The 27,628-nt window shown below is 36.9% G+C and overlaps 1 protein-coding gene and 1 long non-coding RNA gene across 3 annotated transcripts; one reads left to right on the forward strand and one right to left on the reverse strand.

Moving 5' to 3' along the window:
* Positions 1–18,836, forward strand: TTL (tubulin tyrosine ligase). Of its 2 annotated transcripts, XM_087962162.1 has the most exons (8): positions 1–341; positions 8,451–8,529; positions 10,922–11,154; positions 12,102–12,237; positions 12,500–12,769; positions 14,438–14,581; positions 15,399–15,441; positions 18,125–18,836. In XM_087962162.1, the coding sequence occupies exons 1-7, from the start codon at positions 185–187 to the stop codon at positions 15,412–15,414; spliced, it is 1,035 nt and encodes a 344-aa protein (XP_087818288.1). In that variant the 5' UTR covers positions 1–184; the 3' UTR covers positions 15,415–15,441; positions 18,125–18,836. The 2 variants fall into 2 exon arrangements, with proteins under 2 accessions (XP_087818288.1, XP_026539946.2); XM_026684161.2 differs by lacking the exon at positions 15,399–15,441.
* Positions 6,740–27,607, reverse strand: LOC148132762 (uncharacterized). Its single transcript, XR_015749048.1, has 3 exons — positions 27,562–27,607; positions 15,794–15,980; positions 6,740–7,314 (listed from the first exon to the last, which is right to left on the reverse strand). It is a non-coding gene; the product is annotated as an uncharacterized LOC148132762 (long non-coding RNA).
* Positions 27,608–27,628: the final 21 nt, after the last annotated feature.

The following is a 27,628-nucleotide window of genomic DNA, read 5'->3' on the forward strand; positions in this document are numbered from 1 at the left end:
GGCGCCCACCCCAGCTGCAAAGGAGCGCCTCCTCCTGCGATGCCGGTTTTAATTTCTCCTGAAGGGCAGCCGAGAGACGTCAGCTTGCGTGAATGGGCGAGACTGATGCCCTTTTAATTAGGGTTTTCCAGCTCGAGCTTCCCCCCACTCCACACCCCATAAGGCTAAGACCTGCGGTTAAAAGATGTACACGTTTGTGGTGCGAGACGAAAACAGCAGCATCTATGCTGAAGTCTCTAAGATGCTCCTCTCCACGGGACAATGGAAGAGGCTCAAAAGAGATAATCCCAGATTCAACCTCATGTTGGGCGAGAGAAACAGGCTGCCTTTCGGGAGACTGGGTAAGCACGCCGCACGCGCGAAACCTGGGCACACCCGGCCGGGTTGCGGGCGGGCGCGCAAAGCCTGAGGCAACCTTTCTGCGGAGCTCGTGGGGGGAAAAAAGGGGGTCTTGGCTTTTTCCAAGCCCCGGCACCTGATCGGCCTCCAAAGACCCCACTGATCTGCATGCGGCGGCCGAAGTTTGGAAGTGCTGGCGAGAGGGGTGCGGTAGGGAACGCCTGCCAAACCGGGGTCTGCAGGTGTTAGCAATGGGGTGTTGCCTGCTGCAACATTAGGAGTGACTTTATCCTTAGCAAGCTAATGAGACTAGCTGGATGCCAGGTTGTGAAAAGGGTGGATGAATATATACATATCTGTTGGGGTTAGAAAATATTGCTGGGAAATACAGATACTGATATGTTTGTTTGTATTTTCTTGTTTAAAGCGGGACAGAATCATCCGTTAAGTTAGCATTGTTACCGATATCTTTATTTTGCAACAATATATTCACTCCCCTGGAAAATAGATATCTAAAATCATAATAAAATTACAGTAATAATAGTTTTTACAGCTTTTGTAACAATTGATGCTGTATTCAAATTGGTATGTCAGTGATTTTTTTTCCAGTATGAATGCAACTTTGCTGACTCCTTTTGGGATTTAAAAAATTCCTTTTTTGCTTTTGCAATAATACTTTATGTTGCTCACCAATAGCAGACTATTGAGCATGATTGTGTCAGAAGTCAGGCATCAAGTTATCTGTCTTTTTCTTCAAATTGCTTTGAACTGGGTATATTTAAATAGCCTACAGACTGGATATTCTATGAGGAGTGAATTTTAAAGAGTGGATATATTCCTTGAAATGATTCATAATAAAGGCAGAGGGAAAAATCTCTAAGCATTTCTAATTTCCATAACCCATTGAGAATATTACAGTATGCATTGATGAGTGTTTTAGTATTGCAATCCCCATTCACTTGGGAGCAAGCTCCAGGAACCTCAAATGGGATTTAGCTTTGAGTAGATCCATGTAGTATTGTGCTACATGTCTCTGTTAAATTGTGACTAAGGCCAGGATTATGAATATAATGGATTTTTACAATGATTTTTATTCAAGTGAATTGTGAAATGTTTTTCCACCCTGGGATAATCTTTGAGAAATACTAACAATTATTAAATCAAAAAAAGCAATTAACGTTTATAAATAAGCAACAGGCTTCTTTAACTTGGCATCTTTCAATCCGACTCCCTGAATTCTCAGTCTGTATGGCATGAAACTTTGAACTGAATTGTTCAACTTTTCAGTGGAAGAAATTTGTAGAATCCATTTTCTCCCACTGAAAAGTGGATAAGCAATACAGTTCAAAGTTTTATGCCTTACTGATTGAGAATTCAGGGAGTTGGACTGAAAGATGCCTCTGGCTATAATTTAAAAGAAGAGGCTTTTTTTCAAGTGGGCTGTTTTAAAATTCAGTTCATGGACTCTGCATTAGCCTTTCAAAAACAAAGAAAAAGAATGGCTTCCTTTTATATAGTGGCTTCTTATATTATTGTGAGGTTAGAAAGTCACAACAATCATTCCATTTATTGTTAAATTGCATGCAGGTTTCACTGGCATCAGAAGGAAACAGAGTCACCCAGGCCTCTGGATGGCCTTGGTTGAACTCACAAGCTGAGTAGCATTGAGCTTAGTTAGAACTTAACTGGGCACCTCTAGAGCAGGGCTCCCCAACCGCCGGTCCGCGGACCGGTACCGGGCCGCGGAACAACCCTTACCGGGCCGCTGGTTGCTGGGCGCCGCCATCTTTTTTTTGGTAAAAAAGCGCTTCCGGGTAGAAAGCTCACCGGAAGCGCCTTTTCGTCATAAAAAGATGGCGGCGCCCAGTTGACGCCGGTACCGGGCCGCGGCGCCCAGCTGATGTCGGAACCGGGCCGCGGCGTCGAAAAGGTTGGGGATCCCTGCTCTAGAGAATTCTAGGACTATAGCTAAGACTGAAGTCACCAAACCCTCCATCCCCCAGGACAATTGCAAATTACTATGAAACTCCTGCCAAGAAAATGACTTGGTTATTCCTTATAGATACAAGGAATTGAGCTCAACTTGAAAGGTTTTGCTTTTACATTTATATGTATGGTTAATCTGGAGATCTCTTTGGATTTAATCCAGAAATAAAGGCAATTGTTAAGAGAGGGCTGTGCTCTCCTCTGATTTTTTTTAGAGGTTGGACAATTATCTGTTAAGAGATGCTTTAATCTGGATTCTTGCATGAAGTAGCAGATTGAACCTCAGGTCCTTATTGGCTTCTTTTAATTCTACAATGGTATGACTTGCTGAATGTGGAAAATTACCTGGAATGACTGGAACAGGGGGACCAAGTCCTATAAGTATGCTTAGCTAAGGATATTTATTACCACTGAAGGTAATAGCATAACTATCTTCAATTAAACACTAGAACAAATCTGCCCCTTTTGATTCTCCAAACTTTCCCAAGTTTGTATCCTCCCAATATGTGAATTGACTACGACTCCATTCTTGCTCACCGTTAATGATTATAGCCTAAAAACAAGTTTAAGAAAGCATGCTCCAGAGGGTGAGCTCTGAACCAATAGACTAATATTTAACAAAACATTTAACTAAAAGTAAAAAGTGTAAAAGTTTGTACGCTGAAAGCATAACTAAAACCAACCTATTTTAACCTGTATAAGAGGTGAGGGAGCTCATGTTTTTGAGGATGTGAAAAAAAAGAGGAGAAAGCAAAACAACCTAGAAAATGCAAAATATTGCAAGAACCAGTAAAAAGTATTGAATCATACCCAAAATTCTGCTTTAAAGCAACAGAGAATTGTGGTACCTCAAGGACTAACAGATCTCTAGATCTACTTTTCACTCTTAGTTCCTGAAAAATGGTTCGTTACATTTGAATTGGAAAGATGTAACTGATTTACATGCAACTTACAGATTTCTATTCAATATAGACCAGGGGTCTTCAAACTTGACAGCTTTAAGACTTGTGGACTTCAACTCCCAGAATTCTTCCTCCATTCATGTTAGCTCAAGAATTCTGGGAGTTGAAGTCCACTAGTTAAACTTGCCAAGTTTGAAGACCCTTGATATAGACATACCTCTTGCTTTCCAAACACTGTTCTTGTGGAGGATGTTTAGAGTGGTTTAACACTAATATTTCTCTGGAAATTTTATGTTGTTTGACAAAAAAATTGCCTCTCCTTTGAATTTGGTAGTAAAACAGAAAATTCAAAACAAATGTATGGTCATAACATTGCAGCTGTGGTTTTTATACTGAACTGGATCCTACTTAAACAAATCAAACAAGACCTTATGACCCATTTATTAAAAGAAGAGGTAGAATTATTGAAACTGCCTTGGGGTATTATGATTTTTTGAGATTTTTATGAGATTGTTTGCATTGTTCTGCTCCCTTGACTGTACCTCCTTCCAAAAAAGTATTTACTCTGTGATTTACACCTGCTGCAAATCTTAGCCATGATTTCAAAAAAAAAAAAATTACTTTTGCTTCTGTTTTTGAAGTTGGAATGAAATAAACTGGTAATTGGAGACTGCCACACTAAAACTCGGCCTTCCTGTCTCCCCTGGCCAGTATATTGCCTGGAAGTATGAGGAATTAGAGTGCAATACATCTGGAGGACATCAGTTTGGAGTCAGCCGCTAAGTGATACTGGCGGTTGCTTAATTTAAAATAGGATGAGTGCTCCAGCAAATGCCAGGGTGTATAATGTTGTAAACATTCTGACTGTATAATGGATTGCGTGCTTTTTTGTGCTGATGGCCATTATTCAGTATATGAGTAAGCAAAATAAGATGCCACAGCAAAAAGTTTAATGTAAAGAAAAATACGCTTATTTAAGAGAAGTATTCATTATGCATCCAAGTCGTAAATCATATTTTCGGCAGAAGGCAAAATCCTGTGGAACATTTATGCTACAAAACATTCATGGTAGTGTAAATGTTGGTGTGGTTCCATTGTCGGACACACTATGGCTGAAATGGAACGACTACAAATTCTGGGCCAAGAAGGGTATCTGTGTTACTTTGGCAATCAATTTTGTTTTTTTTCTCCCCCCTCCCCCCATCTATATACTGTTAATGATACCAAGGCTGGGAATTGATAGATTTTAGGAAATCGTTTGATTTCTCTTTTAAATGCAACAGTCCTGTTAGCGAGGAATTAGTTAGTTAGGCTGAGCTATCCTACGTCTGGTTACATTTTGTTTCTTCTTCAAATTCTGCTTCTACGTTAAAAATTTGGGGATAATGGGCTCAGAATGCCTCACTAGCAAAGGAATTAGCAGGCTCCCTGATGTTAAACAAACTATTATGGTGGCAGTGCCTTCTAGTTCAGATTGTCTTCCCTGCTAGGTTTCTCTTGATCTCGAGAGGAAAGTGATTTGATTAATCTTGCTTAGGTGGTAACAAGGGAAGGGCATAGGCACAATGATTTTATTATTAAAATGTTCTGGGTTTGAAATGTAATGTTCTGGGTTTGAAGCAGAAATACATGAATATGGCACCGTTTTGCAAGTCCTTAAACCAAACATGCCTTTTTCTGGGCTCACATCACGGCTCCTGGAGGGCTGAGGAGTGAGGACTGATAGCTTAGTCATCCTGGCAAATGGATGCTTTGAGGAGTTACCAACTTGTGTGAAAGCAGCTTTCTGCTCTACCCAGCCATAATATTGATACTTTATAACCACCCGTCCTAACCCAATATGCTGCTCCACCTGTTTTAGAGTTGCAGTTCCCAGAATTCCTAGCCAGCATAGCTAAGTCTAACAAGTGGGTCAGCCACAAGCTTTTGCAAGGCTAAGCTGCCTCCAAATATTCCAACCCAGCTGGAGATTGCCAGGTTGGAAAAGCTTGCCCATGTTGGTTTTGACAAATCAAGAACAGATAAACTGAGTTTTTTTCTATCCCGTATGAAACTTGAAGAAAAAAATTAATAAATTCTAATTGCTTTGATTCTGCTGGCAAGCTGCTCAGATTTTGCTTTTAATAATTTCATTACTTTTTGATGCCTTTTAAATGAAAAAGGCATCAAAAAGTAATGAAATTATTAAAAGCAAAATCTGAGCAGCTTGCCAGCAGAATCAAAGCAATTAGAACTGAGGATCGAGTAACATGAGTCAGCAGTGAGAGGGGTCTGTTTAAAAGACTAATGGATTGCATTAGCAGAGGCTTTTTGCCCATCAGCATCATAAGCAGGGAGAAAGCGACAAAATTATATTATGAGGTCATGATTCAAACCTTATGACTTATATTCTTGTCTCCAGTGTTGAGACACAAGTACAAAAGGATAGAGATTGTGTCCTGACATTGTTGCATGGCTGTCATCTTTTTCTATATAATTGTAGTTATCTGTGGATGTCTCTGTTTACGTCCACCTTTCAAGAATGGTACTGGAGAGGAAAGATGATGATGCAATTTGTTCAGGTTTGGAAACTTTGAGGCATTCGACGCAGTTTCAAAAAAGGAGTATAAGTGCTGCATGATATCTTTAAGTAATGGAGATGAGAGATATTTATGCGAGGGAAGGGAAGATTGGGTTGCAGAATAGGTAAGAAAGCAAAGGCTATAGTTTTGCAAAAATGAATTACAGCCTCCAAAAGTGAGAACCTAAAAGACAAAAAACCTGAAGAAACATAACAATCTTTGGGGATTTTCAGAATGAGAAGCAAAATATTTAAGCTGCAATGATTTATTTCCTTTACTTTAATTTAAGAAAAAGATCAATAGGTGTGGTTTTCCTGCCATAATTGACAAATCAAAGTCTCTGCATCTAAAATTTCAGTTCATCAGAACTGAATAAGAAAATAGAATAAAAGCTTTCTGGCAAGAATATAATGTATTCTTTTGAAGAGCATGAAGCTCCAGCGTCAGTTATATATCCGTGGTCTTAGACTTTCTAAATATTCACATTTTTTTTAGAAAAAAAGAAAAGAAAAATTAGAAAACATTCTGTATATAGTTTTTACATATTATATTGAATCTCATTTTTTGATTTATTACTGTTGACAGTTTTGGGGTATTGAGAGGTTTATCCTCTCAATACATTTCTGATTCTGAAAACTGTAGGTTACTTGGATTGAAAAAGCTCCTTGATTCTTTTACATATTATCTGTATATGGGAACCATAATGTTCTAATTCAATAGTTAGTTACTACAAAGTAATAGACAATATGGAGGAAGGAATAAAAGGGAACAATGCACAGGAATCTTGTCTTACTGCATTAATTTTTTTAGAAAAAATATGTTCAATTTTTTTCTTTGCTTACTGGTCCTATAGTATTTTTGGGGTGGGAGGAATGGAATCCTCCTTCTCTTTATTAACTGTGGCAATACTTGCTAAGTACATTTGATAAAGGAGTCATAGAAAATTTCTCTAATCTTGTCAAATTCTTCAAGCAGCCCCCCCCCCAAAAGGTGGGCAAGGCTGAATACAGTTAAACCTAGATCTAAATCAAAACATGTCATGTAACACGCTCAGAACAATTTCTTTTCAAGAGCCCAGCTGGTTCCTGGTAAGGTATTGTGAGTGCTTTGCAGGAATTGCTCATTGAAAATTCATCCAAGATTGGTCAAAAAAAAACCCACCCCTGAAAGATTTGCTGATGAATGCTTGAGGCAATTCAGACTTTTCCATAAAAGAACTGCCTTCATTTTTAAGCAAAGATACCATAATAAGATGCCTAAGTTCAGTGTAATTGAGTTGCTTGCCAATGATTTCCAGCATCAATGAGTGCAACCCAGGAATCAAAAAGTCATTCTGTTTGTGATCTTCATCCTTTGGCCTGCTGGTCTTCCCAACATCTGCTGACAGATCACCCACATTTCAAGGTGTTAGAGACTGAATCTGTGATATTGCATGTAAAGCAGGTTGTCTTCTAGTGAAGCGTAGCAAAACATAGGGGATCTAATTTCATCTAGGAAGTCTTCACATTCTTTTTGTTGATCTGGAACTAGATAGAGATGGTTAGCAATATCCTGTCACTATTTAGATAGTGTTATTTATTAGCCCATGCATAATTATGGGGAGAGGTTTTAATCATCTTCCAACAATATGTATTTAACTCAAATATATGCAAGATATACAAGTTGCTGATATTAAAAATTCTGCAGTAAAAAAACTTTATTTTTAAAAGTGGAGATTAATAATGGTGTTTGTTTTCTTAAGTTTTCACGGGTACTTACATGTATGGTATTCAGCTTTATTTGGGTATTTTCCCACGTCATTATAGTTGTGCTTTTAAAGTTGTAGCAACGTTTCGGCAGAATCTCATCTGCCATCATCAGGCTTCTGTATTGTATTCGTCTGTGAGTCAGACTTTCACAGTTGTTTCAGTTTTAAATTTGGGGCTAGCCTACTGCTGTGCCAGAATGTTTTTTTCTTCATCCTGATTGGTTGGGAGTCTTGGTCTGTGTTTATTGGTCTTGGAGTTCGCTGTGTTCTGCTTGATTGGTGTTTCTAATATCTTCTGTCTGTTTTGTGGCTTTTTTTGTGTCTTGATTGGCTGGCAACATTGTGTTCCTGTATTGGAGGCTTTTAGTGCAGCTTGGCTCCGAGTAAATGGACGGCTATCATTTGTTAGGAAGCTAGGTTTCATCTGGGTGCCAGGTTGGGGTGTGTTTGAGCTGGAGGTATCAGGGGGGATCTGTTTGTGCCCAGGTGTTTGCCTGGCTAGTGGTGTGGAGATTTTTTTGTTTGTGAGTGCAGGCTTCCAAATGATTGACAGTCTGGTGGAATCATCTCTTCTATTCATGCTTTCAGGTCTTTTTTTCAATCTCTATGGCTTCTCTGATAATTCTGTGGCTGGGGTTTTCTATAGTGGCTAGGGTTTTGGTGCCATTGAAGTTGATGCTATGACCTGTGGCTTTCATGTGTTGGACTAGTGAGGAAGTGTGTTCCAGCTTTTTTACTGCATTTTTGTGTTCATCCAGGCGGATACTTATTCTTCTATTGGTCTGTCCAATGTATGTGGCCGGGCATGATGCACAAGGGATAATAATGGTGTTATCTATATAAATGCTTGTTTATATTTGTTTAAAAGATTTTCAAAATGCAAACAACATGGATATTAACCTTCCCTTTTCATAGGTCATGAACCTGGACTTACACAGTTGGTGAACTACTACAGAGGGGCTGATAAACTTTGTCGAAAAGCTTCTTTGGTGAGGTAAGATATTTTTGCTTGCTTGTTTACATGTAAGAGTGGGGGCCATTCTAATCTCTGGAGGAATGATGTTCCAGAGAGAGGGAGCCACCATGGAGAAGGCCCTTCTTTTGGGTCCCTTCTTCTATATCTCCCTTACCCGCAGCATTCACTGCCTCCCCACTCTGATGGGTCATGTAGATGTGACCGGCAAGAGACGGTCCCTCAGATAACCTGGTCCCAAGCCATGAAGGGCTTTAAAGGTGACAACCAGCACCTTGAATTGCACCCGGAAGCAAATCGGCAATCAATGCAGCTCGCACAGGAGAGGTGATACATGTGCAGTTCTCCTCTTGGTTACTTTCTCGGTGCTGCCATTTGACTGTCAATTAATTTCAAATACAGGATATTTCCTGCAGCCTTGTGACTTCAAACTGGCATTGCCTCATTTTCAGATAGGGCTGCTCAATAATTACTTTCAGGTCACAGATCTTGGGAACTGGAATGAGTTTTGAATATAATTGATAACCTTCTGTTCATGTTCCTTAATAGCAGCAAAACAAATACTTTTCTGGAAGGTAGAGCCTCTTTCAACTTGTAAGGCTATGAAAAGCCAAATATATATATTTTAAAGAATCAATAAATAATATGGCTAAAGGGATTACTTTATAATGCTTCTAGACTTGTGCTGCTTGGCAAAAATTGCATGATGGGCCACTCTCTTTCAGTGAAAAGGAGTGCTGCAGGGCATGTTTTAATGGATAATACACATTTGGATTATATGTAACCTTTATGCTCTGTTGATTTACATATACTAATAAGCCTTAAGGATATGAAATCCATTAAATTCTGGTTGGCATTTCAAACCTCTGACCTTTCTTGAAACATAAAATAAAATGCTTGTGGGCTTTGCTAAATGTTTTACTGTGTTTTAGGATTCATTTAAAAATCTTGCAAAATGTATAGCAGTTTTGCCCTTTGGTTTTCAGAAATTTTAACTGGCACAACAAGAATATCTTCTTTAAACTGTTGGTAAATTTGATTCCAAACCAGTCTTTTCCAGCCAATTATTTGTAGAATATTGTTGCTCACCAAAACTGTCTGGTCCATTAATCCATTAAATTCTTATTCAGCTTTATGCCATTTTTTGTATTAAGTTACTAGTTAGCTTTTATTCTATTCTGAATTGAAGTTTTTACACACTACCTATTTACCATGTAGTTTTGCAAATTGTTTTTTGGAAGACCTCTTAACTGTAAAATAATTATAAATCCTGGGGTGATTAGAAAACAAGGTCCAGTGTCCTTAAAGGCTGTCCAAAATCCAGTGTCCTTAAAGGCTCTGTTAAGAGCTTGATGGTTTTCTGTCTCTTGGATGCCAAGGCCTGCAGCAGGGGTCTCCAAATTTGGCAACTTTAAAAATTGTGGACTTCAACTCTGGAAATTGAAGTCCACAAGTCTTAAAGTTGCCAAGTTTGGGCACCCCTGACCTGCAGGATGACTACTAACCTGAAGTCTCCTCATGAACAATAGCCATCTGAGAAGAATCTCACATCCTCTCATTTATTCAGAAAGATTCTGATAAACTGAGCTTGGTGCCTGGTCATTGCTATGGTATCATCTCGGCTCTTTCACTCACAGCTATTTCACCATTTACTTCATCCAAAACTTTATTTGATAATGCCTGGGAGTTTTAAAGTTATAAGCTCAACGTATTTCGAGAGTGCAAGTTGGGTGGGGAAGTCTATCTCAGAATTATCAAGGCATTTGATTGAAAATAGCACCCGATTGTGAGCAAAGTCATTTTAGGGGGGAAATTTTTTAAAATGAACTTGTCACAGTTTGGAAGATAAAATTTATGCTGGCGGTTATAGTGAAGCTTGCTTTCATTTTCTTATAATATGGAAAAAGTGTAAAGATGTTTTTTCTCTTTTTCTCTATAACATCAAATCTGAACAATTCTAACCAGGTTGAATGGTGAGAGGTTTGGGGATAGATAAAAGGGTGTATTCATTTAGGAGACAGTTAAATTGTGCAGGTCATTACGTATCAGGCATCATGAAATACATTGGCTGCCGCCTTAAAATAGCTTTATGGTAATACAATTAGAATGTGATTTCATAAGGGATAAGATTATCAAAACACTACCTTTCACCCAAGATCAGGATCATCATGTTCACAAATACAATAATTACTTCCCATGTAAACATTATTAATACATGAAATAGATACGAATAAAAGGAAACATTAAGACAGGGACAGTAGGCACGTTGGTGCGCTGATGCACACCCCTGTGTTGGAGGCAATTCACAGTAATATGAAAGATGTTTAAATCAACAAGACCAGCTAAGATATATCTATATCTATATATAAAATCTCCCTCTCCTCCCCCCCCATGTGTGTGTGTGTGTGTGTAGATTAATCAAGACAAGTCCTGAATTGGTGGAGGCTTGCACGTGGTTTCCAGAATCCTATGTGATTTATCCAACCAATTTGAAGACCCCAGTAGCTCCAGCTGAGAATGGCCTTCATCATCTGATAAACAACACAAGAACAGATGAAAGAGAAGTCTTTCTGTCATCCTATCAGAAGAGGAAAGAGAGTGGAGAAGGAAATGTGTGGATAGCCAAATCTTCAGCAGGAGCCAAAGGTTAATTTCTGACAAAGACTCTGGAATGCATTTTTTAAATTTATCCAAGAGAAGTTAGAGAGCTATGGCTTATTAATAAAAAATATCTCATATTCAAATGCCAACTTTGTTATTCAATCACTGATTGGCTTTGATTCAGACATGTTCTCCTGGGTTCCATGGGTAAATTACTATTTGGTGCTAAGCCACAATGCGGTGTGTTTGTTTTATACCTAGTGTGTCTCATGAGCTCAACTGTTGCATTTTTCGATCAAATTTTGGGCTTGTTGGGATACATTAGCAATACATGGCCTATTTGAGAAACCATGGGTAAAATAAACCATGGTATAGCTTGATATGCAAATTCAGCCAGGATAATTTAGCATAACAGAATCTGGAGACTGATACTAAAGCCAGTTTAAAAATTATTCCCTTCCCTAAGGTCAAATATTGTGTAGTAACTTTCTTGCAGATCTGTTGAGACCACAACTCCACTGACAAAGAGAGTTATGTGAGAAAAGTAACCAAGCCTGCTTTTTGGGGCTCAGCAACAGCAGTCAAAGCTTTATTACTATACTAGGGGCCTAGAAAACTGATCTTTCTTGCAGATCTTTCGTTACCTGGCTAGGTAACACCTTCAGTGCTAGAAGAGAATGAGACTTGCTCTCTGTTTATATACAGAGCTTGCCCTGTCAGTGTTGGTGGGAGTATATTGTTCTCCTGGTAGTCCCTTGATTTCCGCTATGCTCCAGCCAGGTAATGAAATACCTACAAGAAAACAATCTAGCTCAGAGATCACCAAGGACTGCACAATTCATCCCTGTACTCTCTTATTTGTTCTATTGATATCCAAAGTTATAGGTTAAACTCCCAAAAATATTTTGAGTTACAATTTGAAGAATGGTAGGGTTGGATTGTTGATATTTTATTTAGTACTTTTCTATCCAACCCCTTATTTTTTCAATTAGGTGAAGGAATTCTTATTTCTTCAGAGGCTACTGAACTTCTGGATTTTATAGATAATCAAGGACAAGTGCATGTGATTCAAAAATACCTGGAGAAGCCTATGCTCTTAGAACCAGGTCATCGCAAATTTGATATTAGGTAATAATTTCTTTTTAAAAATATTTGGTATCTGAGGTGCTTTTCATTAATTTTCTGTCAATTTAGGTTTGTTCAAATGCATTGGATATGTGCATTTGTATTGCTGTTTTTAGTTTTGTGTAAATATTTATTTTTTAATTCACGTTAATTACCACATACTGTCAAATATTTGTTAAATCTAATTCTTCTGATTTTGAATCGTGTTACCTATTTTTTTTTAAAATCTATACACTGTAATATGTGGTGTTTTTTTAACTTTCAGAAGTTGGGTCCTAGTGGATCACCAGTATAGTATCTACCTCTATAGAGAAGGTGTTCTACGGACCTCTTCAGAACCTTACAATAGTGCTAATTTCCTGGACAAAACCTGTCATTTGACCAATCACTGCATTCAGAAAGAATATTCTAAAAACTATGGGAGATATGAAGAAGGGAATGAAATGTTTTTTGAAGAGTTTAATCAGTACCTGGTGAATACTTTGAACATTACTTTAGAAAATACAATCTTACTGCAAGTCAAAAATATAATAAGGTATGTATTTGTCTTTTATTTTCATCCCAGCCTATCTACAAGTAACTTTTTTGCACAGCTATTATTCATATATTATCTGCACTCTTAACAACCTGAGACTAGAGGCTAAGAGGCCTCTTTTTCTATTTGCAGCTATATTTAATATACACGGGCTTTATCTCCATGTTTTTGCTGCATGAAAACAATTCTAAGAATATCCAACAATTTCCTTGTCCATTATAAGTAGTCCTTGACTTAGCACCACAATTGAGCCCAAAATATCTGTTACTAAGCGAGATAGCCTGAGTTTCACCCTAGTTTATGTAAACCTCTCTTGCCACAGTTGTTAATTGAAACACAGTTGTTAGTAACATGGTTGTTAAGTGAGTCTGGCTTCCCCACTGACTTTGCTTGCCAGAAGGTAACAAATGGTGATACGTGATCCCAGGACATAACAACTGTTGTAAATACATGCCAGTTGCCAATCGTCTGAATTTTGATCATGTAACCATGGGGATACTGCAGTGGTTGTAAGTGGGAAAGAGGTCAGAAGTAACCTTTTTCACTGTTGTTAACTTCGAACGGTCACTAAACAAATGGTTGTAAGTCAAGGACCACCTGTAATTAAAGTTTCTACCATTTTGTATGTATATACTATAAGGCAAATTTAATCAGTCACAGAGTTTCTAGGCGTCTTACTTTATAGCAAGTCCACCTTCCATAAAAAATCTGTAATGTGTATCATCACGATGACTTGCATCATGTTAAGTCGATTACCTGCCATGGAATGCTGCTTGCAAACCATTTGTGCTAAAGTGAAAAGTTTAAACATTTAATACAGTTCCTAAAATAAAATTTAGGTGATTAAAGACACTAGGCTTGTCAGCTGGAAAGTTGACAGTCCAGGTTCGAGACCGGAGTGCTGTGAGATGGCATGAGCTCTCATTATTTGACCCAGCCCCTGCCCACCTAGCAGTTTGAAAGCATTTAAATGTGAATAGATAAATAGATATCACTTTGGTGGAAAAGTAACAGCATTCCGCGCTCTCGGCCATGCTGGCCACAGGATCACCAAAAAGGTCTGTGGACAATGCTGGCTCCCTCAGCTAAGAAATGGATATGAGCACCACCCCTAGAGTTGGATACAGATAGTTAGGGGAAATCTTTATCTTTATTTTAGACAATTATAGGGGGATTTGGCTTCTCTTAACTGTCTGTCTAAAAGAAACCCTCCATCGACCATTTCATTGTATGTTTTGCAAATTTTGGACAGTACAGATTTTAGCTATTGAATACAAAATCATTTAAAATCCTACTTATTGGGCTCTAGATATACTGGACCACAACTTCCACAATTTCCCACCACTTTGACCAGTACAGTTATATGGAGTCAAATCCAAAACAAATGGGAAACGGATCCTGGAAAGCTGTGATAAATACTTAACTGTTCACACAAAATGTTGAGTCAAAAGTATAAAACCACATTATGGATTTAATGCAATTTGTGAACCCATTCATTGGGAAAATTCTACCATCTAACCCTACTCAGTGACTTTATTGTTATTTTAAGCAAAGATACAGTGTTCAGTATTGGCATTTCTTTTTAATACCCTGATTTAAATATTGTAGGTGTTGGACAAAGCATAATTTAAAATAATTCAGTGATGGAATATTTCATTCTATTTACAGAAGCTGCCTTATGTGTATAGAACCTGCTATCAGTACCAAACATCTTCATTATCAGAGTTTCCAGCTCTTTGGTTTTGATTTCATGGTGGATGAGGACTTGAAAGTTTGGCTAATTGAAGTTAACGGTGCTCCTGCATGTGCCCAGTAAGCATCCTTCTAAATGTTCCCTTGAATACGTGGCATAATGTCTTCCTTAGAGTTTTATTGTAAAACTGTTTTGAACTGATAAGGCTGTCCATAGCCAGCATTGGGATAGGTGGACTATAGATTCTAGCCCCCCCTCCTTTTCCTTCTTGTTGGGATTTATTTTATTTGATCAAATTTAAATAGTTGCTGATTTCAACTTCGTTACTCTAGGTGGCTTACAAAATTAAGCAATAGTAACCCCCCCCCAAAAAAAAATATAATAGCCATAGAAGCATAAAAAGCTAAAAACAATTTTAAAATCACACAGTACAGTCAATAGGAGACCACAATCTATTCAGAACAGTACAACCATTTTACTATTGTACTGCTTGGCACCACTATCTTTACCCTAGACCAGAAGGCAAAACCATGTTTTCAGGCCTTCTGAAAGGCCATCATTAGAGGCTGCACTCTTATACAACTGCCAAGGTCAAAGCATTACAGCCTAGCCCAGCCCAACCCAGCCCAGCCTACTCTACTCTACTCTACTCTACTCTACTCTACTCTACTCTACTCTACTCTACTCTACTCCTGCCTATCTTGGATATTCCTCCTTCCCTTAACAATCTATTTTTTCCTTGCCTGTGCTCCAATCAGCCCTGATTGATTGGCTCTAAATGTCTTTCACAGTCCCAAATATTTTTTGTGTTGGAAATGGCTAATAGGAGGCAAGATCCATTGGCCTGGCTGTTACTTTTGCTCATTCTAGCTAAGGTCAGGAGATGGCCAACTGAAACCCTCTGCCTGGACAATCCTAAACTATCCTCTCTTCTAGGGAACAGCTACGTTGAGGAAATCAGATCAAATAAAATTATGTGGTAAGACAGCAATACTATAATTTAGGGAATCTACATGCTTTGTGCTTTATGTTTGCTTTAGGCTAGAGAGCTATGAAAAATAGGCAACAGAAGAGTTTTTGCTAAGGAATACATGGGAAAGACCCTAATGTATGAAGGTTTTGTTTTTTTCTATTGGTTCATCTTTCCCTAAAACTGATCTGTAGCTATTTCTCAGGGTATTGTGGCAAGGAGATATTTTCCTACCTTGCAATGTGAGGTTGATAATTATGTCTTCTGAATATAGAACATACACAAAATAATATGCTACTATTTTTCTTGGAATCACTTAGAGCATAATAAACGCAAGTCTGGCTGAATTTGAGGTACTTACAGAAATCTGGAAAAGACTTATTGGAAAGCAAATGATCTTCATTTGTGGCAACTGCATGAATGGATATTTTTCGTTTGCTTCCAAGTAACTGCTTTTAGGTCTTTATCCTGCTGGGAGTATTTGCAGGCAGAAGCTCAAAGGAGACTGCAACTGTTGCATACTTATGAAAGGAAATCCAGTGTAATCCCTTGAAGTGCAAAAGGATCAATTCAAAAAGGCTCCTCAGTGATTTTATTTACCATTCATTCCCTTCTCAGGTTTCCCCTACTTCACTGGAAAACTAATTGAAAGCTGTTCTTGCCTTCCCCTGTTAAAGAGGAGAAAGAAGCTATGAGCCACCGCTAACCCTCTTTTGTGACAAAAGCTCAATTGTATTGAAAGATTACTGGCATTTCATATCTGTTTGTAGTAACTCAAGATGCTATTTTCAGCTAGTGTCAGGAAAACAAATGGTCCAGTGATAAAGAACAAGTGTTTTGATGCATTCCTAAATCCATGGCCAGCACCTGCTGTCTGCGTGTGTTTAATACTCTTTCTGGGATGGTTGTTGACCTTCATTTTGAATCCTTGTGAATGTTTGATTGACTGGGAACCTGAAAATTATTCTCTTCCCAACACAATAATGTCAAAATCTTCACCTTTCAATTGAAATATATGAGCCTAGTTGAGATCAACTAACAGATTATAAATGATAATCACAATAAAATTAAAAATAAACAGGGCTCTCAACCATGAACTAAATGCAACTAAACAAGTTTATTGCAACTAAGTAAGTTTATTAATAACACAATGTAACATATAAACAGATTTTTTTAAAATTCAGGATATAAACAGTGGAAGGGATTTTATCAATCTCTTAGAGTAATATGATGTTCCAAATTTTAATTGCTGCAATATCCCAATGTCCATAGGATTTTTGGGATTTCACTTTCCAAAGATAAAGAAAGGACTCTAACCTTGAAAGAAGAAATCACAACATCAGAGTCTTCTTACTGTCACCTTTATCAGTCTCCAAGCCCAGCGATTCCCAACATGTAAAGTTTGGTTTCAGGAAGGTTCCAAAACTCTCACTGTGGAGATTTTACAGTGAGCTGGAGATCTGCTGAATTCTACACCCTCTTAGTGCTTATTGATTACATGTCATCAGAATGGCAGCGGTGTTCTACCTCTGCCCAAAAAGCCAACACAGTCCTAGGCTGCATGAACAGAGGGATAGAATCAAGATTACATTAGTACCACTCTATAAGACCTTCGTAAGACCACACTTGGAATATTGCATCTGGTTTTGGTCACTATATAAAAAAAAACATTAAGACTAGAAAGAATGCAGAGAAGAGCAACAAAGATGATTAAGGGATTGGAGGCTAAAACATATGAAGAATGGTTACAGGAATTGGGCATGTTTAATTTAATGAAAAGAAGGACTAGGGGTGACATGATAGTGTTCCAATGTCTCAGGGGTTGCCACAAAGAAGAGGGAGTCAAGCTATTCTCCAAAGCAGCTGAAGGCAGGACAAGAAGCAATGGATGGAAAATAATCAAGGAGAGAATCAACATAGAACTAAGGAGAAATTTCTTGACAGAACAGTTAATGGATGCTCTACTCTACACTGGAAGTTTTTAATCAAATATTGGACAACCATTTGTATGAAATGGTGTAGGGTTTCCTGCTTGAGCAGGATGTTGGACTAGAAGACCTTCAAGGTCAGTTGCAACCCTGCTATTCTTCTGTTTTAAGATGGTTGTCAGTACTTAGAGTTCATAAAGATGGATCTTCTACAGGATGGTTGGAATCCTACCTGGCCCTTTAGGTCATCCACTATTGCATCCATCAGCACTATAATCAAGTCCCAACTGCCTTGCATCTGAATCTTCCCCTGCAAGGAAAGGGCTTTGAAAAAAGTCCAGAGCAGAGTGGCTTCCTCTGTAGCCCCTGGCATCAGAGGCCTCCAGTAGGTATTGGATATCCCTGCCTATCTTTCTAACTGCAGTTTATGAAGCGGTGAAAAATAAAGTAACATGTGCTCAAGTTAGGAGCACAGAAGCAATGAACTAACAGTTGAGATCTATTCTTGTCTTCTGGGAGAGGTTAATTCCTGTCTCCTGTGGAGAAAAAGAAATCCACACTAAAATCTTATGTACATCTGCTGTAGCTTTCAGCAAGAAATATGGAAACTTCTGAGTATAATCAAAATCAATAAATCAACGGTCTTGTGACATCAGCTTTTTGACAGGGCCAAGACTGTAGTTATTCTGGATCAATGTTTGAGATGTTAATCAGTATTTTACAAGTGTAATTTTAATTACTGTTTTCCACCTTTTGGTTTTTAGGAAACTTTATGCAGAGCTTTGCCAAGGTATCATAGATGTAGCCATCTCTTGCATCTTTCCTCTGAATGATACTATTCAAAAACAGAACTTACCATCTGTATTTATAAAGTTGTCATAATTAAGGATCAAATTGAACACATTGGAAAGCGTCCACCTGTTTGGATCCAGGAAAGACCAAGAAACATTGAACATTGCATCTGCACATCATGCCAAAAAGAAGAAGGGAAAAAGTGGCATATTTTTTTTAATTTCAGAAGAGGAACATTTCAGAGGAAAGTCCCAGATGAACCAAAAAGCTCTGATTAACTCTGAATGTTTTAAAGTATTGTTACAATAACAAATCCTGTAACTGAAGCCTTTCTTTATGTTTGAGGACAACGTAATCATTTTTTTAAATGTCAGCAAAATCCAGGGGTATGATCAAGTCTTGTCTTTATCTATCTTTTTCCTTCTAAATTAAAAAATTGTTTTAGCAAATGCAAGTTTCAGTATCCTTGAGAAACTGAAGATTTTTCCACTAAGATTTGTCAATCTTTTCTTTCTTTACTTGCTGCAGTTCTAGTGCCTTAGCTTTGTTCCTAACAACTCTCCTAATTTGTTTTGTTTGTACAATGTTGCTTTTAAACTAAAACAGAAAAGCTGCCCTGTTTTGCGTGGTACAAAGTTTCTTCAATATCTTTGCCTTTATATATATTTATTTGTGTGTTCATTTTTTTTTTAAAAAAGGATATTCTTTGCGAGAAACTAACTGTGGGAGACTGCAAAACTGCATCCTTTTTTTTCTTCTGACAAGCTGGCACAACTGCAAAATCCTATTACATTCTTGTTTGTTTGTTTTAAATCTCATCCCTTTGCTTGTCTTTTTACCTTACGGATATGTTTCTGAGATAGTGAAATTGAAGCTTTTAAAGGACTTTGATCCTTTCCTTATTCCACAAATATTGGTTGGATCCATGCATTGCGATGATCATGATATGTGAATTCACCCAGTAAGGCATCATAATACATGGAACCCAGGCCATTATTCAATAAATCATGCTTGAATTCGGGTTAAGTAGCCATTTTATATCAGTTCACTTGGCATAGCAAAACAATGGCTTGGTTGTTGAAGTCCACATTATTCCATTTGTCTATCATTTGTGAATTCATATTCCCTTTCTAATTTGTCCAGTCTGAGTAAACTGATGCTAATCACATCCATAGTAACCAAGTCCAAATCATGATTGAAAATCCAGTTAAAACCATGTGCAAAGTGTTCTAGAGTAGACCATAGTTCTAGGGAAGGTCATTCCTGTCTCCCAAATAAGTGGCAGGGCAATTGTTTTATCCCAGCTCTGCATTTCTTGCCAGCATTAAGTAATCCCACAATAATGCAGGTAAGGTAAGGTATTGTACTATGCTACAGTTTGTTACTATATCACAATTGGTTGGTTTGCATAAGCTGAGCCAAATTAAACAAGCTACATAATGGCTTAGCATGTTTTAATTCAGGGGTCTCCAACCTTGGCAACTTTAAGACTTGTATACTTCAACTCCCAGAGTTGGCTGAGGAACTCTGGGAGTTGAAGTCCGCAAGTCTTAAAGTTGCTAAGGTTGGAGACCCCTGTTTTAATTGAAAGCCACTTTGAATGTTTTGTCTTATTGGAAAAGTGGCACATAACACTGAATAAATTGTACCATGCATGAACCCAGCCAATATGCATTAGCAGTTAACAAGCGAAGACTCTTCTCAGAACCAGCATTCTCCCTGTTGCTCTTCTAGAGAAAGAGTACATAGAAGAATGGTTGGATTTAAGAAACTTGCTGGCAGTCCATAGGAAGAGAATGGAATCTGGCCAGACATCACTCATGTCTTCATTTCATTGGTCCTCTTCCAAAATTAGGGCTGACGTGGATATGCAAACTTATAGTCAGCAAGAATGCACTCCATGAAGCAACATAAGTGGTTTTTTACAACCTATTGCTGCAAAATATCCTTTCTCAATATTAAAATAGAACTTTTCCAGAGCTATTTCATGCCTGACCTCCCTAAATTGGGCATTCTCTTATTATAATGAGAAGATAACTTCTCTTATCACTGACATAGTTTATATATTTACTAAAAGCACTGAGTCAACAGACCTTCTGATCCTAAAATTAACAATTTTATTTTAATGTATTTATTATATAAAACATTAATTCTCTCCTTGCAAGACTGCTAGTTTCTGTCTTAAGCAAACATGTTACTCAGGCCAAATGCAATGGGAAAAACACTCTAACATTTAAGGCAAGTATCCTTTTAATATTCAAAGAGGTAGGCAAAATAGTTCAGATTACATAACTGCACTATCATGATTCCTTGGAAACCTGAAAGTGTCATAAATAATAGCAAATATTGTACTGTAAACAATCTACTGTATAATCTGTTAGTGCCTTCAGAATGTTTAGCAAAAAAAGGAGACACTAACTGAAAATGTATATCCTGAACTTATATGTACTTACTTATAAATAGGTTCAGTTATTTGAAACTACCTACAGATACTTAGATCATAGCCTTATGCTGAAAATTCAGGAAGCCACAACATACTTTGCTAATATTTCTTGTTAAGATTGTTAGGCATGTCATATAAATACATTGTCATTCTAAATACCACTGCATGTTGCATGTTATAATATTTTAAGTCAAAGCTGTAGGACAGCTTTATAACTTAGGAAGATGAAATGAAATTAGCCATTTGTCAGTGGACCAATGAGTGTGATCTGGCAGATGTAAATCACCAGTTAAAAGTCTTGCTTCTATTGAAGTAAAAAAGGGAAAATTGATTGGGTGACATATTGGGAATTGTTGGAAGACGATTACCGTATTACTCCTAATTATTACATTCATAAGGTATCAACCCATTGTACTCAGAGTGACTCAGATTGAATGGGAATTACAATAATTCTACTACTACTACTACTACTACTACTACTACTACTACGTACACTCAGAGTATACATTGTATTGTTCTTGTATTGACTAACACAAGCTTATGCTTAAAATTTGCAGCCACATTTTCAAGAAGATGGCTAAACTCATTAGGATTTAAAACCAAGGAGAAATGTTGGATCAGAATGATAATTTAATTATAATAGAATGGAGAAAAGGTTTACACAGAAGAGAATGTGATCCTGAATAGAATTCATGGATATTAGACAGATAGAGGCAAGGAATTGGCAGTGTGGACTTCAACTCCCAGAATTCCTCTTGAATAACAGGCTTTTGACTTGACTAATTTGCAAGTACATACTCTGAATATAATGAAATAATGCTGGCCTAATACAAATTATATGGAGTGCTTGGAAAGATACAGTATTCCTAAATCTAAGGCATAGGAATATTCATGATTTTTGCTTGTCAGGGTTTTTTTTTTCAGCTGAGGATGTTTGCTTTGCCATGTTTATTTAACATTAAAAGAATTAAGAGAAAGGAGTGTAAGGTATGTTTGTCACCATGAATTATTTGCTAAAGTAATAAAGGTGGGATAAAAAACCAAACTAGCTATTGTAATATCCTAAGTTTTTATGCAATGCCCTAAGTTTACTAGGTAAGCTTAATTTGAGAACTGATAGCCTGAGGAATATCCTTTCAGCCATTCAGTTCTTGTTTGTAAACTGTATGGACATCCAGGTGTCTTAGGATATGCCTCATTTTACATAGTAGATGCTGAAATGTCACTGTTCATGTTTCTTAACATACTTTTCTGTTTATTGTAACCATACTGCCATATCTGTCCATTAATTATAATTTTCTCCTTATTTTTATAGAGTTATTTCAATGGCGAGGGGGGCAGGATGTAACTGTCAGTAAAACTATGATTTTCTTTAATTATGTATTATTTGCAATTAGGCCTTGCATAAGCAAAAATAATGTAGTACAATGTTATTTTCCTTTATACATGTATAAATTAAGGCAGCAAGCAAAACTGAAGCTATACAGGCAGGATAACTTTGTGAAAGAATTCATAGATGCAGAACTTACTTTTAACTTTTGGACTCAATGTTTAATACTGTAATATTTGGGAAAGCCTTATATAGGAATATTAAAATAGCACACCTGATTATTTAAAACAAAATCTCTTAAAAGGGCTGTATTCCACCTTAAGCAATTGTCTGTATGGCCTTTTCTGATATTGGTATATATTTTACACTATCTGATTTCTGTGTCTTTCATAATGTGATGGAATCATGCATGCTAGTATTTATTAGGCAGTGAAAATCCTTTGGTCAGTAGATTTATTCCAACAGAATTAGGGAACTGGGGATCTACAATCCTTCAAAGCATTTAAGTAGTAAAATCACTAAACTATAAATACTCATATACTCCGAACATTTGTTCCATAAAGTGATTGAAGTTTTATGTTAAATAGGAAAGTTTGTTCAAGAATGAATAAATAAATGGATCTGATTTGTTTCTATAGCAAACATTTAAAAATGAGGTTGTGTGTTCTGTCCAAATGTTCATGTACAATATCCAGATATTTTAGTAATGCTTTGACAATGATGGGGAGAGGAATTCTGGATACAACAGTTGAGGAAGACTGCTAGAAGAACATGTACAACTGCCAATTAAATAAATAAATACATAAATACTTAAGCCCAATCATTTCATGAATAAAGCACTAGTGGTAAGCTGATATATCTGTGCCTTTCAAGTTAATACCAGTTATTTCTGTCTTTTAAATACAGCTGCACTGCAAAGTTTGTTAATGTCATTTTATTTAACTATACAGAGCTCCCTGAAGACATGGTACTAAATTACCATGAAGCATCAATGTTTTGCAGAGGATTTGATAACAGATATTAAAAGAATCAAACAGGTCATTTCAGTTCATTTGGGGATGTTTCAAGATCAAAATACTCACCAAATACTTGAAACAAATATTTCAGATTTGCATATAAAAATTCTTTGCACCCTCAAAGATTCAGCTCTTTGAACATGCACAATTCTTTTAAACAATTAATGGCATAGCCATGTGTTTTGCTGATGGAGCAAAGGGCACAATGTGACACAAACATTATTTATACAGTGATTTTTTTCTCTTTTGTTTTTACTCCACTCTGGTGGGGCTATCCAAACCTCCTCTTTGGATTCCCTCAGCCCTATAGAAGAAATTGGAAGGAGTGGGTATGGGTAAGAGGCATTTGGGAATTTGCATGGAAAGAAGGACTAGTAGATAAAAGCAAAAGAAATATCCCCCCAATATCCTCCCAATAGGATGGTGACACTAAAAAAGAATAGTTTTTAAAATTAAAATGATTTTTAAATAGTAAATATATATGGCACCAAACTACAATTCTATGAATGTCTATGTAGAATAGTCTCCCTTTCTTCAAAAATAAGCATCCATAAGACTGAACTGTTACTCACCGGTTGACATCAGATTTGTTTCCACTAATTACCTACTTTGAATTGGTTTTGCTTTGTTTAACAATTTATGTGGTGTCCTCCAACTGATGTCTGCAGATGGAATAGACTTGGAAAGAAAATGGCCATGGATTAATAATAGACTATTATCTAAAGATAGTTTTAATTATTTTTAGTAATTAAGTAATTTTGTCAGCATTCTTAATTGTGATTAAACCCTCAACAAATATAGTAGGCAGAAATTCTATTGGTGTAGTTTTCCAGGCTAGAAGATAGTGAATTCTAATCTTGCATTAGGCACAAAGCCACCTGCTTGATTTTGGGCTGGACACACACTCCCAGTCCCAGGAAGCAAGCAATAGGAAACAACTCCTCAAATCTTGCCCCAAAAAACTGCAGAGATGAGTCCACATAGCTGCCAGGAGTCAAGGCACACACACACATCCACATAATGCACACCAAAGTTTTCCCCTATTGTAGATCCTCTACTGGATTTCTAATTTTTTTCAAATACATGCACAGTCTGCCTTTCATTCTGGGAACTTAAGAAAGCATGTGCATCATCCCCATCTCCCTGTCAGAACTAAGAGTGCATCACTGGTCCAAAGTCCCACAGCATTTGTGGCTCAGGGCAGATTTTAATCAACTTCCTAGTAAAAATTACCACTACACCACAGTGTTACTGAAATGAAGGTATAGCTCCTTTTCAATGAATCAAATGGCAAATATTTAAAATAATATCTCCTAGAATATAACAGAAACTAACAAATCCTTTCCTCCTTTGGATTTTCTCCTGTGTGTGTGTGTGTGTGTGTTATTTTAACTAACTGGAGACGACATTAGGTTCAGTTCTACCACAACTCCTCTAGCTTTATTCTTAGAGTATAAGGTAAAAGAGAACCATTGTATGTGCTTAACATGCAATATGCTGTAAAGTTAAGAATATTAAATGAATATAAATATGAATGTAGTTATTCAAAGATTAGGTTTTCTATTGGTAATGAGTGAAACTTTACTGTAACCATAAGATACTGTTTTATTTGTAGGAAAGGTTGTTTAATTTACAACAGCTGTGTTAGTTTACAACAGCTGTGCCAACAAGAGTAAAATATATTGTGACTACAATTTTAGAGGATGGCATACAGATAATTACTAATATGTTTATGCTGTTTCTGCCTCCAAACCAAATTAACTCTGGGTTCAGGCCTCCATATTACACTGTTTGAAAAACTTCAGAACTGAACACTCTCTCTCTAAAATTATGTCATATTAATTTTTTTGTCTGTCTTCAGAAAGTTATAGTATGGTTGTATACATTTGTGTCTGATGGAATATACTGTATGACTGTAAGCAATGCATGTATTGCTGATATTTGTACTTAGACCTCTCTTAAATGAATTAAAATAAATAAAATCTGACTTTATTTGTGGACCATATGTATGCATGCGTGCCTCAATTAATAAAGATGCATTAAAATATATGAAAGCATGGGTACATACATCTAAATGACATAATTGCCTTTTAAGAGCATTTTCTAATCTTTCTAAAATTGGCTTTGTTTTATTATTGTATTACCTTTTTAAATAGATGTGGCAATACCACAAAGTGCATTAAAAATGTGATTATATTTAATTTACTTTCCTCTGATCCTGCAGAATCTGTATCGACAACTGATATTCTCAAACTAAGCAGTCACTTGCTTAATAACAGATTCTGCTTGGTATTCATACAAAGTCTGAATACTAATATGATTTAAATTGACTCCTGCTATCCTTCCTCTTGGCTATACTTCATCCATATATTACTGTACTTACCCTGTTCTTAACTGAAATACTGTACGTTTTTCTGCCTTTTCATTACATATGAAACAATTTTATGGAATGATTTTATTTTGCCTTTAGTTTTATAATTCATAGGAATTTTTTGCTTATTTAGCTGGCAAGTTTAAAAAAATTAGTATTCAACAAAATAGCCATTAGACAATAGATTTTATTTATTTATGAACAACAAATAATCATAGAGTCTGGCAGCTGTATAAATATTTATATGAGATTTATAAGACCGACCAACTCCATGGCAACCCTGGGTGGTTTACAACAATAAAAACATACAAAACCCATATAACAAAGGAGAAAAATGCCTATCTATAAAAGAAAAGCAACCATCTCAACATACATAATCCAGTAGGAGATTTATTATCCATTCTAACAGCAAGATATAGGAAGCGGGGAATACAGCCATATTTTAAATACTTTTTAAATGATTCTATTATTAACGGCTATAATAACAAAATCTGAAAAGCCTGATAGAGATTCTTACTCCTTACATAAAAAAGAATCAATTTTCACAATCTTGCATTTCTGTCTCATTTCTCCATTTCAGAGCTACGCTAGTGTTTAGATAAAGGCTCTTTCATGGCTACCTCTATTGCTTTACACCTACTCTGAATTGATAGATTACAGACATAGGGCTTTATCTAGATGTGAAATGAGGGGCAACAGCAGATGCCCACACATCAGGGACATTAAGCTAAATCTACCCCCTGGTGCCACTGTTGACTGGAACAGCTCAAGAAAGGAGAAAAACTCTGCAGGAGAGTGCCCTCAAGTCTACTCCTTGATGATCAAGATAGTATATTCATGGCATTAAAAGCCATTGAGAGATTAAAAAAACCAGGATGATTGTATTACTCTCATCCTGGCTCCATCTGAAGTCATTAACAAGGACAAACAATGCTCCATAATATGCCTCAATCTGACACCTAACTAAGAATTACTGGGAATCAGACATCATTTACTATACATTTAATGAAGTATAATTATTTAATGAAAAGAGTCTAAAGAATCCTAGAATCAGAAGTTTGGAAAACTCATGAAAATTGTCGAGAACTGTTGAAATTTCAATTTCTTGAGAAAAAGGTGTACTTTATAGCCTCTTTCAAGGCACCCCCTCCCTAAGGGGGTTGACATAATGCATGAATCCAGCTACACATTTCCCAAGCAACCTTCACCCACTAGAAGGGCCATGAACCCAGTAAACAGATGGCTGGGTTCACCATACCAATGATCCTACCCACTTTTACAGAGTGGCAGGTTCTTGTTTTATTGCTTTTAACATGTAAATCACAGTAGTAAATTATAGCTGTGTCTGGATTGTTCTCTATTTTTTGTGAATTTTGTGTTTGTATTTTTTTCTTTCCTACATTTATACCGATCGTAGAGTTCCCTTTCAGGATAAGAAACAGAAAAGAAGTAAGAGATAGAAAGACAAAAAATATTGAACATATGAGGCAAAAAAAGAAAATATAACTACAACCACCACCATCCAATGCCTTTCCATCATACTAACCCTGCTAGTTTTCTTTGCAGCCATATCCCATTTAATTATTTTATTCTATACCTGACTACAAGCTGTTCTATGACTTTTGGAATGCATGTTTTTTTCCACTGTATTTGTTTTTCTTAGTAAAATATTGAACCAGTTTTTATTTTGCCCTGAAGACAAACCAGGTCTCCTTGTAGTGGTAAAAGCCCGTTTTGTGCTACCTAGAAACTCTCCAGCTATGCTATTAAAACAGAAGCACCATTTTCTGCTACTCAAAGCAGGAAACACAGAGCAGCAATCAGGTTGACCTAAAATATGCATCTCAGTTTTTTAAAAAAACAGAAAACTTCTCCCCCGGACCTTCATATGTGCCATTACAAATTAAAAGTATTAACCTCCAGCCGTCAGAAAAATGTCCTTCGTTATATTACTAATTACACGTCGTAACTTAATATATTACTGTATACGTGAGACCCTTCCAACTTAATTATTCGAAAAGTTGTGCCAATGCCAATTAAATATAAAGATTTGACTGATTTTCCCAGCACCGTGCTAAATTGTATTTTCTGCATAGAAGCTGATTTTTAAAAAAATTATAGCCTCCCCATAGTTTTTTCCACTTTGCATTACTAAAACTAAATAATTTGGCACCAAATCCAATTCTGTGGCAACAAAGACGGAGGTCTTAAAAGTTATTCCCCCGTCTTACAGAGAAAGAAAGACTGACCGCATTGCACCCTGGGAATAGAAGGCTCTTCTCGCTTGCTTGGACCCTCCCAACTACTAGTCCCAGC

The sequence above is a fragment of the Notechis scutatus genome, chromosome 1 (assembly GCF_049901735.1).
Source record: "Notechis scutatus isolate UNSWTSFEM ecotype Mainland chromosome 1, rNotScu1.2, whole genome shotgun sequence".
Classification (NCBI taxonomy): Eukaryota; Metazoa; Chordata; class Lepidosauria; order Squamata; family Elapidae; genus Notechis; species Notechis scutatus.

What these genes read in the sequence shown, in the direction of transcription:
- TTL (XM_026684161.2), top strand. Translation starts at nt 185, where the DNA reads ATGTACACGTTTGTGGTGCGAGACGAAAACAGCAGCATCTATGCTGAA. An exon ending in CGAAAAGCTTCTTTGGTGAG is followed by an intron (nt 8,530 to 10,921) that starts GTAAGATATTTT and finishes GTGTGTGTGTAG; the next exon opens with ATTAATCAAGACAAGTCCTG. An exon ending in CAAGTCAAAAATATAATAAG is followed by an intron (nt 12,770 to 14,437) that starts GTATGTATTTGT and finishes TTCTATTTACAG; the next exon opens with AAGCTGCCTTATGTGTATAG.